Source organism: Astatotilapia calliptera, chromosome 1, assembly GCF_964374335.1.
Source record: "Astatotilapia calliptera chromosome 1, fAstCal68.1, whole genome shotgun sequence".
Classification (NCBI taxonomy): Eukaryota; Metazoa; Chordata; class Actinopteri; order Cichliformes; family Cichlidae; genus Astatotilapia; species Astatotilapia calliptera.
Window position 1 is genome coordinate 10,317,671 of NC_137422.1, and position 18,617 is coordinate 10,336,287.

Consider the following 18,617-nt stretch of genomic DNA (forward strand, 5'->3'; position numbering starts at 1 on the left):
ATGTTCGCATCTATTACATAGTCTCAAGTTACATAAAAATAATTTGCGGAAATGCGAATGTCAAACATTTTAAATCATTACAATTTTACCTCAGCAGTTGTACCTGGATATAGAACTGTTTTAAGTATAAATGAGCCAGAACAAAGAGTAGGAGAAACAGGCTAGACAATGCATGAAAATTCAATGAAATAAGATGTTACAAAACAGTTGCTCTTGCACATTTTATATGCACACCATAAAACCATAGGGTTTACACTCGGATAAAATTCAGTCTGGCATACCAAGTTTTTCTTCTTACTTTGCAAAGCATGTAGAGTGGCAGGTGGGATGGTTTGGTGTAAATTTGTTGCAAACCCAATAACCACTGTTTCACAGTATCTATTTCAATCTATTCAATATGCATTAATAGTGGCTATTCCACCAGTGCCGTTCTAAAACTGAAAATATGACTAATTACTGGGATAATGTATAAATAAAAACATAATTTAAATGTGTATATGAACAATACTTGAACAACCAATAAATAAAACATCAAAGCTATGTAATGTAAATGAGAAGTAACTAGTTAAAGGCTACAGTTCTCAATAATGCTGAATTGATTCATTTTCTGCTGAGAGGTGTTTGTAATACATTATCCATCCCATTTGTATCGTTATTGATTACATAAATATTAGAAACATGACCAAAGTTGTGACCTAAGATTTGTGATATAGCACATTATCCTGTCGGAGTCACCCATGAAAAAATGAATACATTGTGGTTATAAAAGGATGTACATGGTCAGCAACACCAAGTAGGCTGTGGCATTTACTGTATATGATGCTCAATGGGTACTGAAGACCTAGAAGAGCAAAATATCCCTTCTACAGTCATACCACCAATAGCAGCCTGGATTGTTGATACTAGGCAATATGGGGTCATGTTTTTATATTGTTTAGCCAAATTCTGACACTCCCACCCACATGTTGCAGCAGAAACTAGCAAGACAACATTTTCCCAGTTTTCTGTAGTTGAATTTGTTTGAGCCTGTACGAATTACAGCATCCGTTTCCTGTCCTTAGCTGACAGGAGTGGAACCTGTTGTGGTACAATCAGAGATGCTCTTTTGCGTACCTTGGTTCTAACGAATGGTTATTTCAATTACTGTTTGCTTCTTATGAGCTCAAAACAGACTGGTCATTTTCCTCTAGCATCAACAAGGCATTGTAGCCCAGAGAGCTGCCACTCATTGGACCATTCTCTGTAAAGCCTAGGGTTGGTTGTGCAGGAAAATCCAAGTAGATGTGCAGTTTGTGAGAGACTAATAACAATGCCACATTTAAAATTGCTCAAATCACCTTTCTTCCACATTCTCATGCTCAGTTTGAACTTCAGCAAATTGTCTGAATGTCATACACTGATTTGCTGACATGTGATCAGCTGATTAGTTGTGTTAACAAGCACTTGAACAAGCATACCTAATGAACTGTCTGGTGTGAGTACTATTTTACACCAATTTTCTGCATTCTGAGGCCAAAGTATATAAAAATTCCTAACAAAGCTGAAGGGAACATCTGTAAATCCATTTATATCCTTTGTTTACAACAGTATTGGGTTTTAAAATCTGTTTTATGTTGCATATCACTGTGAATTGTGTTGTGGTGTCAGAGGGGAAGCTTTATGGCTGCAATTCACTGTGAAGTCATTATCAATGATTTGCTTTCAGAGCTTATTATGACTATTTTGAGGGAGAGTGATTTGCAGGCTGACTTGGATCCTGCTGGGATTCATCAGGTTCTCACAGAGCATTGTAATAGACAGCCACACATTCAGCTCCTTGCCGCTGATGCTGATATTTTTCTCTAGTTTAAAATGGCTTCCTGACATTGTCTTCTTCCTTTCATGTCTTCCCGATGTAATTTCACCAGCTAAATGGCAGAAGAAAAAAATAATGCATCGGGGCATTTACTGGATCTCTCTATGATAGCCTTAAAAAAAAAAAGGAGTGACAAGAAACTGAAGTAGGCGGATAAGGGAAACTGCATCATTATGTGTTGAGGAGGACAAAGACAAAGCAGATGAAACTGCAGAACTAACAGAGGTTTTATACTGTGCTCTAGCAAAACATGCCGTTTTTTCTTTCTCTTTAGATTGATGGCACAAACTCACTTCTTCCTCGTCAGCAGAAAGTGATAGTGAATTCATCAGAAGTTACTATTATCATGCTTTCAAGTGAGTCAAGTGAATATAAAGTAAATTAAGAACATTCTTAAGCAACCTTGCTTGTATTGATGAGGCTTCATCAGAGTTCATTTCACACATGTGATCACTTACATACATTAAGAAGAAGAAGTCCATAAAAATCAACGATTTCATATATTATCTACTTAAAAAATGAATATTCAAACCCCATAGGAGGAAAAATAATTACTGTGTTGTGACTTGACATAACACATTCTGTTTACTTTCTCCCCCCAGCATAGATATATCACAGTAATGATACAAGCAAGACACATCTAGTTTTGTTTATTTATATATAAACATATGACGATAAATGTCATATTTTCCATAGGCACAGTGCATGTAGATACATCATTTATTGTTCAAACCACAAAGTAACAACTGTCATATTTTAGTCAGACTTTTCTATGATAGTCCAGATGTCGTGACCTTTTTAGATGCAAATTACTCAAAACACATAAATTGGTCACCGTGGGAGAGCAGATGTTACTCTTTGGATCCCTACAAAAGAGTTTAAAATTCGTGCAAACTAGGAAATAACGATGACAATTACAAAATGAAAGCAGCAAAAACAACATACTGTATGAGTAATCAGCAGCCATTGATGACATTTCTAAGAGTTGATATAAGACCACCCACACAATTAGCACATATTGAGGAACAAACTCACAGTTTTAGTTGCCTGTTGCCTTTAAGATGAATCAAATAAATAAGGCTTTAAATTTGAAAATGTATTTTTGATTACGGGTTCAAACTTCAGCAAAATATAAAGACAAAAATAAAACACAGGCAGATGAAGTTAATCGTTTCAGTGCCAGGCCTGTTTCTTGTTTCTCTTTCACATAATCATTTTGAATTTCCCTCACTTTTCATGCAGAGATTAAGTGCTTTTATGTTATGATGCCATGCCACAATGTCCACTACCAAAACAGCTCTGACCTTGGCACTCTCCACTCGAAGCATTGATTCTTCCTCCACTGAGATCAGAGGAAAACCCAGGAGGCTTGTCATTGAATCTCTGGTTTTGCCATAAACTACACACACAGTTCAGTTCATTGGACAGCCTGGAGTTCAATAGAATGTGGCTCAGGGTGAGCAGGTGGGTTAACAGACTGTCGCTTCCTCTCAGTTGGTGTCTAAAGCATTCAGGAAAAATAAGCCAAATAGATGTTAGAGTTTATATAACTGTTCCTGGCATAAGAGTAAATAAATTCCAGAAAAAAAAATTAAATGTAAAATTAAATACTATTAAGGTTTATAATGATTTCTTGTAAGAATGCGTATCAAGATATGATTTTAGCAGTGCTGTCCAGCCCTAAGTGCATCACAAGCCAGTGTCTGCAGTGGTACTGCCTCTTTAGGTTAACATCATCGGTTTGTTTTGATAAGGCTTTCTGCAGAGAGCAAAAATTATCTGGCATAGGTTTGTCTGTTTATTTATTTCACCTTTGGTAGGATCATGGAAAATTAATTAATAAAAATATTAATATTAATAAATTCAACTGCATCCTGTGTTAAGCAGGGTATGTTTTGAGATGTGTATGTATAAGGCAAGAAAAATGAGACAAGGTATTCAAATAAAGGCCAAGAATGAAAGTATATGGGATTTTGATGCAGTCAGCAGTATTGACAATACTTGCAGTGGTATTTTTGTGGACAATGTAGGCTGCACATGGTACACATATAGCAGAGGCTGCTGTGCTAAAGATGCTTTCTTTCACTGTCGTTGTTGTTGTTTATTATCAGTCATATGCATTCGATGATGTCAGAATGAGTAACATTATGAAATATATGACACTCACTCTCCTAATACTTTGTTGTTGTTGTTGTTTATTTAGAAACTGATAACTAACACCTGGAGAAACTGCAAAGACAGTGAAGTCTTATTTAGCGCCTGTACGAAGGCTGTCTTCCGTAGACAGCGTATTTGTACATCAACACAATGAACTAATCTAGCTGAGTCTGTGAGGAGAAAAACACTATTTAGAAAATATGCAAATCATGAGGTACAGTAATTCTGCATTGCTTGTCTGTAATGAAATCTGGAGTGGCAGGTAAACCAGAAAATACAGTGTGTGGGTTTAGTGTCTCATGCTAACACGAGGGCGTGTTCCATCTGGGACCCAGAGGGCGGTTTGTATTAAATCTGCATTTCTTCCCAACACTGCTGAAGTGCTGTAATATGCAAAAAGACAAATTGCAGTTACCGTCTGTGAAATAGCCAGTACAGCAATTCTGTTTTATTTACAGGTTATATGTATTACTTTCAGAATCTCAATATATTATTTCTTATAGCCTGAGATTGTGCAATTAGTTTGAAAGCATGGCCTGGAAATCACAAGTGTGTAATCTATTACAGGACTGCATAGAAGAGGGTTATTCTGCTCATAATGAATTGTGTATGTCCAAACTATCTCCACATTTAGAAGCACTGATTGTTCCAAAATGTAGAGTGATGTGAACACTCAGGATCAGTACCCAAAATGTCCTAAAACCTAAATATGAAGGATACACAGATGGAAAGCACTCAGTTTCCATATAGTTATACAGTGTAATTTAAGAACAGTGTAACTAAAAGTAAATATCAGGATATTTGAAACGTTCCAGGTTTTGTGATTGCGTGAGTAATTAACATTTAGTCAGAAACATTGCATTGTATTTTTAAAGAAAACAATTCCTAAGTGCAGACTGTTTGAGCTGTGCATGTCTGTAGCCACTCCAGGTAGTTACTCAAATGAAAGCAGACGAATCTGCTTATCTTATGTTTTTACAAGCAATGAATTATGTTTGGGTTGTTTTTTTTTTAACTCGCTGGTGAGTGCAATTCATTGCATTGCTCATTACATTATTTACTCTGTAACACAGCATCTGGTGCCTTGTCACATGATTATCAGTTAACAGTATAAACTTGTAGGCTATGAACTACAAGGACAGTACTTGTATGTAAACCTTTGTGGTAAAATACTGATGTATTATAATAGATATAATAGATACTGTGCATTAATGTGAACATTATGTGTGTAAAATATAGATTGAAAAATAGCTTCCTGGCCTAAAACATTTACATTACTAATGTATGTATGTGAAATAATTAACTATGTGATCATGTTGCGTATGCTTGTTGGACACTTGAAAAACTATAATGTTTAAAGATTATTCAGGTAAAAAAAATCCAAATACATAACAATAGGATCCTATCCAGACCAGGAGATCATGCATTGGGTAAAAAGTATTTATTTCCTCATTTTCCTTCATCATCTCTATTTTAAAAACAAGTAAACAAAAGTGGATTTTGTGAATAATTTTTGAGAGCAATTACACCCCAAAGTTAGACACTGCCGTAGCAGCTGATTTAGTGGCAACTGTGATATCTCTAAGCTAAAATATATATGTTTGCATTACATAAGTCATCAGAAAACTGATGGGAATGAATGAATCATTGCAACTCTCTGCTCCACAGAGGAAGCAGAGTAACAATCAGCCACAAAGTTACCCTTGCCATCAAAGTGTTACTTCTGGCTGAGCTTTGCGTCAGCTTGAAGTGAAAAATCATACTTCCTCGTTTGGAGTGTGTGGGATGTATGTCTGGGTAACTCAACCACCTGCCGGCATCTCCTGCATTTATGCATAAGCCTTAGACGTTCTGTTACAAGTGCGATCATATTTGTGTCACTCTCCACATTGTTTTGCACTTAATACAAAAATTTTGCTACGTGTGGCTTCGTGGACACTGGCACGAAACTCAGATGAAAGAAACTTGTTCAAGAGAGGCTGCAAGTGTGCACAGGGCTGGTGCCATGCTGTCACTTAGCAGCGTTGCTTTATTCCTCATACCCCGTCATGGATATTGATTTCTGGCCCTCGGCTTCCAGACAAGTGACCGGTTTTCTGTGGTATTCAGCTGTGACACTATAAAGTGGATGGTCTATTTTTTATTTATTTATTTTTTACAGAAATACATCCAAGTACTTCACGACTGATGAAGGCTGTGACTGCAGATATTTATTTGAGATGTTCAGAAAATTACTTTTTTTCTCCCTTATTTTATTGTAGCTAGAGGCTGTTTTAACAAACACTGTGACTTCACACGACTTTCAATTTCAAAATGTCTTGACACCATGGGACAGTGTCAAGACATCAGAGAATAGTGAAAACATAGAGGCTTATTCTGAAGGAAAATATTGAAAAGGAGTTTAAATATTTCTATATCATTATTTTTGAAAAGAAGCTGGTCTCCAGGAGGCCTTGTAGTTTTAATTTTAGCTACATTTCTTTACTGAACAGTAAAAAGATTGTGATCATACATATATACAAAAGAACTCCCCCGATCAGACGGTGTGTTCTTCAAGCTCGGGTCCTCTACCAGAGGCCTGGGAGCTTGAAGGTCCTCCACAGTACCCGCTGTTCCTTGGACTGCAATCTGAGATCTCGGAGATCTGCAAGAGCCACTCACCTAGCATGGGGATTACTGCCCCGAGTGCTCCGATTACCATGGGGACCACTGTTACCTTCACCCTCCACATCTTCTTGAGTTCTTCTCTCAACCCTTGGTACTTCCCCAGCTTCTCATGTTTTTTCTTCCTGATGTTACTGTAATTCAGTATAAATCTACATCTATCCCTATAGCCGTCTTCCTCTGCTTGACTACCATCACTATGTCCGGTTGGTTAGCCACCACCAGTTTGTCCGTCTGTATCTGGAAGTCCCACAGGACCTTAGCTTGGTCATTCTCAACCACCCTGGGAGGCATCTTCCATTTTGACCTCAGGATTTCCAGGCCATATTCAGCACAGATGTTCCTGTACACTATACTGGCCACTTTGTTATGGCGTTCCATGTATGCCTTGCCTGCTAGCGTCATGCACCCTGCTGTTATGTGCTGGATTGTCTCAGGGGCATCTTTACATAGCCGCATCTGGGGTGTTGGCAGGTGTAATAGACCCCAGCCTCTATGGATCTCAAACTTGTTTCTGTGCTGCCATGATTAGTGCCTCCGTGCTGTCTTTCAGTCCAGCTTTGTCCAGACACTGATAGGATTTCTGGATCTCAGCCACTTCCACTATCTGCTGGTGGTACATACCGTGCAGGGGCCTGTCCTTCCATGATTGCTCCTTCTCTTGCTCCTCTGCGATGTTGGCTTCTGGTAGTTTGATGCCCTCAGTTCTGACTAGCTTCCCTCTCTTCATTACAGTTGAGTACAGATAGGAGCCAGGAGAATAAACTATCTGTCTGGTATACCGCTTCAAGCGGTATACCAGACCGCTTGACCGTATACCGCTTGTATACGGTCAACGTTGTGAGTCTTTGCTTGGCAGTTTCCAAGGCTTCAGGTATGGACAGCTCGTTGAACTTCTTAGGCACCTTCTTCATCGCATCTTTCTTCAACTCCGATATTTGGCGGTGCTTTCCACTGTACTCAACATGGAAACGTTTTGCCTTGCTTTGCCATCAAAGCACCCCTTAATTAAGCGGTGTAAATTTACCACCTTAATGACCAATGTGTGTGAATTAAAGTTAAGTTCTTGGTAGAACTTACAGTACAGAGGCATTAATCAATATTTTGCAGGAATACACATACTTAAATCAAAATGTTTGCTTTTTTTTCTAAATAAGGAGATAATTATTTTTGATAAGGCTCACATGTATCTATTGACTGGAGTGTATCATCCAACACATGAGAATAGATATTATGCCCATGTCTGTCTGTCAGAATAAACAACTGTAATCACATATCCAATTTATCCATTACTTTTAATTTCTGTTTATATCAGGCAATTTCAGGAACAGAAGAGTATTTTTTCAGTCACTATTCATGTTCCTCGCAGAGAGAGTAAACACTATTGAAGAAACGAGAAAAAAATTGGATAGAAAACGGGTGGGGATGGTCCGAACCAGCGTTTGCTGGCATTTACTTGCCTCAGTGTGCATGTTTATTTACTTGTAGTGTTTTGTTCCTGCTGCTCTAATGTTGCCTTTTATTTTTACCAGTTCTAGCTTATTTAAGAAAAAAATCTGATGGTCTGACATTAACTAAGGGGATAGGCTGTGTTAAATCTCAAAAGGGCCTTCTTTGGGGAAAAAAACCCAAACAAAATATTATTTTCCTGGGTTTTTTTTTTATGAAAATCTCTTTGTACCTGTTTTGCTCACTGCTCTCAATCTAGTGTATAGTCTCCTCTTATTCCCCATATTTAAACTTTCCTTATATGCATGTTGATAATTTAAACTGTATGCGTGCAACACAGTGTAATAACAAACAAATGCCTGTCATACTAAACAGTTCTAGCTGATGATAGTTGTAGGCAGCAAACTGACAACTTCTCAAGATTTTGTTGAGTCTGTTCTTGAGGACTCCTTTATTTATCCTTGCAGGTGTTTAATGTAACTCATAAACAAGTTCTCAGTGTGATTTACAATCACACTGACTACAGCTACAGAAAAGTCACATCTTTAGCAATGTAATACAAAAGTACAGTGAATTTGTTTACTCTCCATGCGGTGCACAATGGCAGCCTCATAGCCAAACGCAAACTGGCAGGAGTCAGGGAAGTTTTCTACCACTGTAAAATGTCACTTCATACATCATTACATCTAGCCGTTAATCTTCATGCAGTGTCATATGCTCACTTTTTTTCTCTGATTGGATCCAATTAAACACAGTACCTCATTTTCACCTCACTGACAGCCTTATTGCTAAAAATCTGTTGTTATCCAAAAGTCCTAAATGTTCCCTAGTGTCATAACAATTCAGTATACAAAGTTTGGCATATGACAATATTACATGGCAAGCGAACTGTGAATGAACTGCGTGTCATTTCTTGGAACAAGTAGTTAACACTTTTAACCATTTCAGAAATATTTTTCCTACACTTACATACTAAAGGTAGTGTCTTACCCAAGCAAAATCCAATAGATAACGTAGGATTATGGCTAACCCAATTGACAATTGACCTAATTCACTTTCACTAACCCTAGCTGGGTGGGTTTAATTGCCTTGCCATAATCCTTGTGTCATCATGTGTTTGTGTAGCCAGTTAAGGTTATATTGATCTTGAATATTATTAGCATAGGTGTTGGAATCATTCAATATGTGTTCTTTTCTTATATTTTGTTATTGAGAGTTTTAAACTTTAAAGAGAAAAAAAAAAAGTTGAGCCCGGCTGTTGAGCCATTTGTGTTTACAGTGCTCACTCTGCACAGACTACAAATCCATCCATCCATGCATCCATCCATCCATCCATCCATCCTCTTCCACTTATCCAGCTCAGAGCTGCCAGAGGCTGGAGCCTATCCCAGCTACTCTCCCTCCAGAGCTAATAATTTAATTGATGATGGGTAATGTCACATAAAGTAAACTTAGATCACTTAGAACTGTTTCTGCCAGAATGCTTTTGGACTGTTGTGCCTTTTCAGCTTTAAGCTGATCAGCTTGGAAGTTACATCCATTTGTCTGGTCATTATTCATATCTTAGAGCTGAGGTACTTGAATTCATCTCTAATCACTTTCTACATTACAGATGGCTAACTATCTTAAATCCCAATCTAATTCATCAGATTGCTTGAGTCATTTTTGATTCCGCTTGAAAAAAATACAAGGAATGACAGTGAATCAAATGGCAAGAACGTATTAGTGTTCAGGGAGGAACTGCAGCTTTATTATTATGCCAGTGGTAATTCAGGCCACATCACATGGAATATTTCAGCTCTTTTTTGAAACACCCAGCCTTCCCAATTTCCCCGAGAGAATCAATAGAGTTCATCTTATCTCCTTTCTTCGAATAGCCTGAAGCCTTGTCAGGCATCGTACGGCACGTCTCAACAGCTATTTGATGAGAAATGCAGAGAGGCAATATCTATAAAGAAGCACTGAAATGAAGCTTGTGTTCAGCTCAGATGAATATATGGACAATATTCGCATCAACGTAAATTAAATCTTATCTAATCTAAAATGATTGATAACTCATAAACGCAAGCTTTAAGTATTTATAATTTTTTCTTGTAGTTTGCTTCTGTCCTTGTTTTCTATTTCTTGACCTCTTGTGGGGGGTCACCACTTGTGTCCACCAAGTTAATTAAAATGGCAGACAGCTACGGGGAAAACAAAATCCCTTGACTGCCCTGTTCTTAATGCACAGATTATGTATTGCATGCTTATGATTGTACAGCAAAACAATAGGCCAGTGACAAGAAAGCAGTCTGTTCGCTTATGCATAATACCCCCTCAAGAGTCCTTAAGGATCTGCCAAGACAAGTTCAACTCAAGCTGTCAAGCATGCCGGTATAAGATATCAGGGGGCTATGTTATATTTAATAGCTTATCAGCAGCAAATATTTGCTTTGCTAATGCCTGTAATTTATAATGGATGTTTTGACAGCAACACGGCTTCCTGTGCAGGCCCCACCTTAATTTTCTTCCATTGTGAGTTTTTCTTTTCATAGATTACTGCTCTGTACTGACAGTGATTGGAATTGGCTACATTATGTGTGGAATCCGTTCATTAATATATGACAGAGGCTGTCAAATAAACTGAAGTTTTCATTTTATAATATGCATGCATTCTTTAACTTACAAGAAGCTGAAATCCAGGAAGAAAAATTACAGTTGTTGAGAAAAAGACAACATATTGTAGAATGTGGCAAAACATACAGTTGAAAAGTTGCAAAAAAATGTCTTTGTCTGTCTTTGTGTCGTGCGTTAATTATGGACTTTAAACAACTGGTGTTTATAGGCCTTTTATATATAATTACAACCTTACAATAAAAATATACAATTTTATCAGTTTGTTTTTGTTTATTATTTTGAAAGAAAAAAAACAACAAGAAATCATCATTGAATTTTATGCTATGGGAGCCAACCAAAGGCAGGGGGAACCAATAATAACTTTGCTTATCAAAGGACTTTGTTGTTCACTTAATCAGAAAGCTTTAAATGATCTATAATTAAAGTAGTGGACTTCAAAAAAAGTATAATTCCTTAAGATGTACAATAGCAAGTTCCTTAACTTCAAATCCAAATGTTCATATGTTCTCTTAAGATAATAGGAGACTGGTGACTTTACAGGAAGGTCAACACAACAACAAGGTTGCGATTATTTTGTCCAGCCAAGTAAGTGTAAGTGCTAACATTAAACATAATACATATAGTTATTATTTATAAAGTGTAGCAGTTGTTATTCTTAAAACTTCATGACAACATTTAAGTGAGATTAGGTATATTTAAGAAAACCGTATTCTGGTGATGTCGCCACCAGAATAGGGTTGTGGGTCACTTTTTGAGTGGAGCTTGTTTATTCATCATGTGCTCCACCTTCTTACAAAGACAGCTTAATCTGTAATTATAGATGGCCATTAGTGTGTCAAATTTGCTCTACAAGGGTCTGATATCCACTTATGAGGACATTATACTACCACTGTTCTATCAAAATTTTAAACGAATATCCTCATTTGTGGCTCTCATTTTTCTTAGAAACAAAAATTGGGTAAAAAAAATCTGGCAATTCTTTGTTTTTACATTCATTGGGCCCCAATATGCCCAAATATCAAAGAGAAATTAAAAATGCATGCTGTGGAAGAGTTTGGGTCTCAGGAGGTTAATGGATGTCCGTCTCTTCATCTTAGTGACTGACTATCTGCAGTATCTAGGGCATACCTCACATCTTGTTGAAATAAGCTCCAGCTACCATGAACCTCTACAGGATAGAGTGTGCATAACTAATAGTTGGACAGAGCCAGTGAATGCATTTTTGTTTTCTACAGGCACGGTAATCAACATAAATAATGAAGGCATATTTTCATGACATGTAACCTGTTAAAACACTGATGCCACAGAATCATCTTGTCCTTTTGGGTTGTTTTTGCCATTAACAATGAATCTTATTGACCTTTTAAGCTGAAATGTGTTATGACAACAGCGCCGCACTTGTAAGTGGTGTCAAGCAATGTGCACGCCACGGCCAGTTTGAAATAAAAATGTCAGCCCTAAATGCAATGCACTTTTCCTAGTTTATTTAAACTTTGCAGGGCTGGGTGGAATGCACCGCTTGGAAGTGTTTGATACATAAATATGAAATATGCCAGTTTATTATGCACACTGCATTCACACTCCATAGTGTCAATTTGGGAACAACTCGACTGAGATGAAATACAAAATGTGTTTCCGGAAGACTTGGTTTCTGATGCTTCGCACTGAGGCTAAAAGGATGCTGCACTGATGGCTGTTGAGTAGTATGAAAGTTGACCTAGATGGACAGTAAATATCAGCACTTAGTGCCCGTGAGCATATCAGCACTTTATAATGTGCGAAAATAACTTTGACTTGAATAATGGGAATTTATTTTATGTGTGTGTTTGTGTGCTAAAGTCCTTTAGGTTGCTGTGATAGCCTATACTACTGTATGCATTGCATTTTATCACTGACTATACAATTATTTGCAATAATAAAGCACTAAACTTGACAGCAAATTCTGAAACATAATGTGCTCGTTTAGTCAAGGAGCAATACACTTATTCGGATGCTGTTGCATTTTTCTAAATTAAAATATTAACAACATGAACATGTAAAAAAAAAACTGACTTTATTTTTAGGCCTGCAGATTGACAATACTGCGGGAATAACACGTTATGCCATGTGCAGCATGGTGCATTTCATTTCGTCTAATGCACTGTGACATACAGTATAAGCTCCAGAGAATCTTATTTTCTCTCTGAGTGTGTCCTGGGGCTTAACTACGTCACATTTTATAATGGCTGCCAGTTCTACATGTCCTCAAAAGGTGGTCCTTCTGTAGTGGTGAAAGGAGGTGCCACTGTGTGGAAATGATATTCGGTCAGCTTTGCTTCACCGAGTCACAAAACAACTCATTACCTCAGCTAAGAGTGCATCTTATGTCTGCACTGGAGTGTGTAGCACATTGTGCAGGTGTGGGTGTTAAAAATAAATAAAAAATAAATAAAAGGAAAGTCCAGAATGTACTGCATGTTCAATTTCAAACTGAATACAGCACCATGTTAGGGAATTATTTTATCCAATATTATTTATGTAAAAAAAAAAAAAAGTGAGGTACACAGTGATCTGTAGTTTGACTGTGAAAATATTGGGCCAGATAATTATTGATGCCCTGCGTATGTGATTTTTAGTAATATTTAAGGCCTAGCATATCATAGTTGATGCATGACATGACACATTTTCAAGAAATACATTAAAAAAAAAATTAAAATACTTGGATGTCACAACATTTTTGTCAGAAGGTTCTAAAAGCAGTTTGAATTTTTGGGCAATTTTATGGTTCAGACTTTAAAGCTTTAAGTTGCAGATTAAAGTTTTATTGGTGATACATGTGTCCCACCTGCAGGAACTGAACTTCATGACAATAGATGCATTCACATAATTATATGTAATGTCAAAGGGCAATTTCTGCTTGGGGCTGACATTAGACTAATTTGACACTGATATTTCTTCAGGTAGAAGCAATATTCAGAATCTACATGCTGACAGCTCTGTGTGTTTCTATATGGGCACCGGACACTAAATGGTTATAATACATACGTATGTTTACCCCAAAGGTCACTTTTTAAACCCATAACTTACTTACTTGCAAATCTGACTGCTGGTTAACATCCCCAGTCGGTGTTATATAGAAGTTTCCATCCAAACAAATTCCACAATGATGTTCTCATTAGAACGATACATTTACTCGACTCTCGACACTTTTGAACATTTTATGGTGCTGCAGTGAGATCAACAAAACAATGCCCACAGCTCTGTTGGTACTAAAGAAATGAGAAAAAATAACCACACACACTTCTATAACTATGTTTTACAATGTTATATATATTTTTGCTTTTATTCCTGGCACTGTGGTAAGTTACAGCCTTTCACAGTAATTTCCATTATGGTTCACTTTAATGATTATCTCGGGTAAAGTCATTTTTTCATGGTTATTTTTTGGTCTTTCCAATTTTAGCATGTCTACCCATGTTTTGTTTTTGGTTTTTTGGTTTTTGGCTTGTTTGTATTATACTCTTGAATTTTCACCAGCTGATCGTGCTGGCAGTTCTGAGTCCAGAGGGAACACAGTGAGCCTATTTTGATGTGTTTCATCGAGACTCACTTTCCAAAACCACAGTGTGACTGTATAGCTTCAGGACAGGGATTGCAAACAGGGACGTTAATCTGAGAGGTAAGAAGAAATGTGGTTGTGATAGATGTGACTGAAAAGTGGTGTAATCCCAGGCATGTCAGAAAAAGGGTGCTGTGGCCGTGTAGTGGGCTGCTAGCTGCTAAATGTGTCCATACTTGCAGAAGAAATTTTCTTCCATCGTTCTTTTTGCTGTTTGGATTCCCTTTTAATTCAGTTTGGATCGGCGCACTGTTTGGATTACTCAGTCAACTGATGCAGAGGTCAAGTGAATGTTATGAGTGGCACTGGATCAGAAATGGATCTGGACAGTCTAACATCCTTTTTTGTCTTCCTTCCAACAAGGACTGATACAGACAGTCTTACCTGTGTCATTCAAAAATATCCATATTCACTTATTTTTACACTTTTTCTTATGTCTTAATTTATTGTGCTCCTTATTTTGTGTATTTATTTACATTTCTAATATAGTATTTATTCTTTTAAGCTGTGTTAGCTTGGCTGCTCTAACCTTTGAAATAAATAAAGTATATATCATTTTATATAAGAGGGCAAAACAGTCCTGTGAAAAGCTAAGTACACTCCATGATTCAGTACCTTACAGAACCATCCTTAGCAGCAATAACTTAATTTATCAGTAGTTAGCGATAACTTTAAGTAATCATTATTTGTACAACTTCATTATTCTGTCTCATTATTGTGGAAGAAATTTGGACGACTCTTCTTCTTGCCACAACATTTCATTTACATGTCAAGGTCTTACTTTGACTGGGTCATTGCAACACTTTGATTCTTTTTTTTCACCCATTCTGTTGTCGATTTGCTGCTGTGATTAGGATCTTTGTTCTGTTGCATGACCCACTCTAGGCCAAGCTTTAGCTGTCAGATACATGTCCTCACATTCATGTGGTCAATTCATGGAGTTCGTGGTCAACTCAATGAGGTGACATCTGAATATTTCAAGGCTTTGTGGTCCGCTCACTTGATTATTCTCTCTTTTAGCTAGTTATTTAAATGCTGCATTATTGCACAGAAGTTAATGGTAAAAATGTAACCACTGGAAAATAAATCCCCAAAACAAGCTGAAGCTGGAGTCTTCCCTTTCTACAAACCAATTGCTTGTATACACTTATAAATATAACTCTTATAAATATACTGGGTTTACCAAGTAGCTTTTCGCAGTACATTTTGCGGACAGTCTGGTTTTTAATCACATTAGAGACAGTCTAAACTTTCTCCTATCTGCAGATGCTGGACGACTGGGTCATCTGGAAAACTTGATGGTTACTTTGGGTTACGCATTAAGCTGGTTTAGGACCGATCTTATTACCAGATCAGTGCCAATTAAAAAAGAGAAATTCCCTTCTTATCAAATGCTGTTATTGCTTTCCAGCCATATTCCCGTCTGTCTTTACATCTCCCCTGACTGTGTCAGTGCAGACTTCCTTTTAAACATATTGTAAGGATTTTCTGACTAAAGTGAAACTCTCCATTCGGAAAGGTCTCAAAGGTCATTGAGAGTGGAATTTCTCGAAAGAATATAATGATTAAGGCCCTAAGGCTTGAGTGGAGACTCTCTCCTCTAATTTTATAATTATGCGAGAATAGACAGGCTCGGCATACATAGCATTCCTACTCCTCCTCAATACTTACGGCAAAGGAGCTGTGTTAACCTTGTTTGAATATATGATCAGGCATGAAGACTTTATAAATGTGTATGATCAGTATGAATACACCCTCTGAGAGGAAAAAAAAGCCGGCATCGGCACTGGATGACAACACTCTCAACAAAAGTCATAGTTTTGTTCTCCTTATTTCAAAGCTGGCTGCAATAAATGTTTCTGTATAAAGAATCTGATTCTCTTGAAATCTCCTTGCTCAAGTATGTTGTAAAAAAATTCCCAGAACACCTATAGAAGTATAGTGTATACATAAATACATCTATAGTTTTATTCAGATTCAGTTCACAGAAAAAGCTCTTGGGTACAGCAAACCACAAACCTTATGGGTTTTACTATAAATGTTTTTTAATTGCTATTTGGATTCAACCATGTTTTGTAAATGAAGAAATTGAATTTGCAAGACAAGACAAAGCACATTGCATAATTTCTGCTGCCCTTGCACTTTGCAGAAGTTGTCCAATTAAGCGTTATGTTTTTTTCTTTTCTTTTCTTTAAATTTACATTTAATTGAATGTACGTTTGTTAATAATCTATAGATTTGGTTTTAATACATCAAACCTAAGTTGATGTTACAGGTGTTGTGTGTTTGGACAGAATCATTCACTTGTCTCCAGATTTAGATGTTAACTGGCGCCAACAGCTCATGACCCAAACTTTAGCATCTCTCCACCTACTACCATTCAAATGATTTTAAGACTTTACTGATCATGCTTAAAGTTCAGTGGGGGTCTTGCCCTGAGCTACGTTTTTGACCTTTAAGAGGCCTGCGAGCCAGAGTGCGCTCTCAGATCGTCAGACAGGCCACTCCTGACTGCTTTTAAGTCTGAAATCAAGAGGCAACCAAGCACTTGCTGCGAGGGCTCCTATATAGTCAATTGCCCAGCTGGAGAAACTGATGCCCACTGAGTCAATAGTGCTTTTTATACAGCACCAAAAATGCTAAAGCAACATGCAGTGCAGGCTACAGGGCAGATGCAAATGTCATTACCTCTTTTGTGTTTTCTTTTTTTCAGAACAAGAGCTTGAAAAACAAGCTGCTCTCGGGGAATAAACTTTGTGATGCCTATGCTGAGGAGGTAAGAATTTTCAATTAGTGCATTCTGTTTCACCTCGTGCATAGTTAATATTCAGGTCCAGCTATTTAATTGTCTATTGTTCATGAAAAGAGTGCAGTTTGTAACATAATGCAGACATAGTGCGAGCAAGTAGTCTTAACAAAGCATAAACAGTGCTATAACTGAGAAATGCAATGTGATTGCTTTTAATTCAATGCAAAGTATTAAGATATTAAGATATATTAGAAAAAAATACATGTTTGTTTGTTTGTTTGTGTTTTATCTATGGCTTAGCTTATCATTTAGTTCATTAGTTGCTGCTGTAATAAGAAAACTCTTGATGCGACCTGTGTGTGGTGAAAGATTTATAAAGGTCCAGTTAAAGGTTAGAAATGATCCATTTTTGTCTCCCTCTCGCTGTCTCTCCCACTCCCTCACATAAACATACCCAGACACACACGCAAGCGCGTGCAAGCACAAAATCTTTGTTTTGGCAGTCCAGTGAATCTCAGAACAACTTGTCTCTAAGTGCAAGCTTTTTGATGGCTGTGCAGTGCAATCTGAGAAACTCAGGTTGTGGTGAGAGTAGCTTTGAGTGCATTTGGTCTGTGTCATTTTTGCTGTCACTTTTCCTCTTCTTCAGCTCTGCTTTCAGTTTTTTTTTACAGTCAGCAGTGTCCATCAGGTCCACATCCATAGTGAGCCCTTGAGCTGAGCGTTGAACTGTCACTTTTGCCTTCCTGATGGCCAGTGCACACGCTGTAATCTAGCCATGCAGGATCTTACAAGGCAGCGAATCCTACAGGCATCCTGTTGACATGCTCGAGTCAGTGCAGTTGGTATTGTGTAATTATGGGGTTCATAGTTATGCAGTTGTAGAGCTGGTGATTCCATGCTTTTCCTATAGTCAGGCTACAGTATGTAGGATGACTTGAGATTTTTACTACCTTAGTGCACTGACATGACAGCTTGACTCTGTGTGGGGATGGAGGCTTTCTTGAGAAAGAGACCCTAGGCTAAACCTCCCTAAAGGCAGCATGAGACTTGTTTGATCAGTGCTGTAGATGATTTTATGAAGCTTTTTGAGTGACAGAGCAATTTCAGGTAAAAATGGCAGGGCAGCTATCCACCCTGGAAGGTATGAGTATGGAAACTGAGAAGAATTAGTCTACCAAATTTAGAATCTCTACCCTTAAAAAACGTAATTACTTTTTCTACATAAATGTTTCTAATCTTAATGTTTCTATTTCACAAGGGAAGCAGCTGTCTGTATAATAGGTCAAAGCTCCATAGCACTGCAATATGCTTCCTCCAAACTTGTATCAATCTGTCCAACATTGCTTAAATTCAGCAAACACTGAACATTAACACCTTCTTGAAAATTGTGTTTTATTTGCAAGGCTGTCAGATTGAATAGTGAGTATACTTGATAACAGAGTGGATTTAGTCAAACAAATGTTAGAACAGTATAGCTTAGCAGGAAGCACTTGCCTTTCCCATGCCTCAGTTCTGTCACCACAACT

General features: G+C 37.5%; 1 protein-coding gene across 2 annotated transcripts in view; it reads left to right on the top strand.

The window, feature by feature from the left end:
* The window catches only part of luzp2 (leucine zipper protein 2), a 149,408-nt gene that overhangs the window by 93,057 nt on the left and 37,734 nt on the right, over positions 1-18,617 (top strand). For both annotated transcript variants that reach the window (XM_026161602.2, XM_026161611.2), the window contains exon 6: positions 17,053-17,115. In XM_026161602.2, the coding sequence (XP_026017387.1) occupies positions 17,053-17,115 (63 nt within the window). The remainder of the gene's footprint in view (positions 1-17,052; positions 17,116-18,617) is intronic.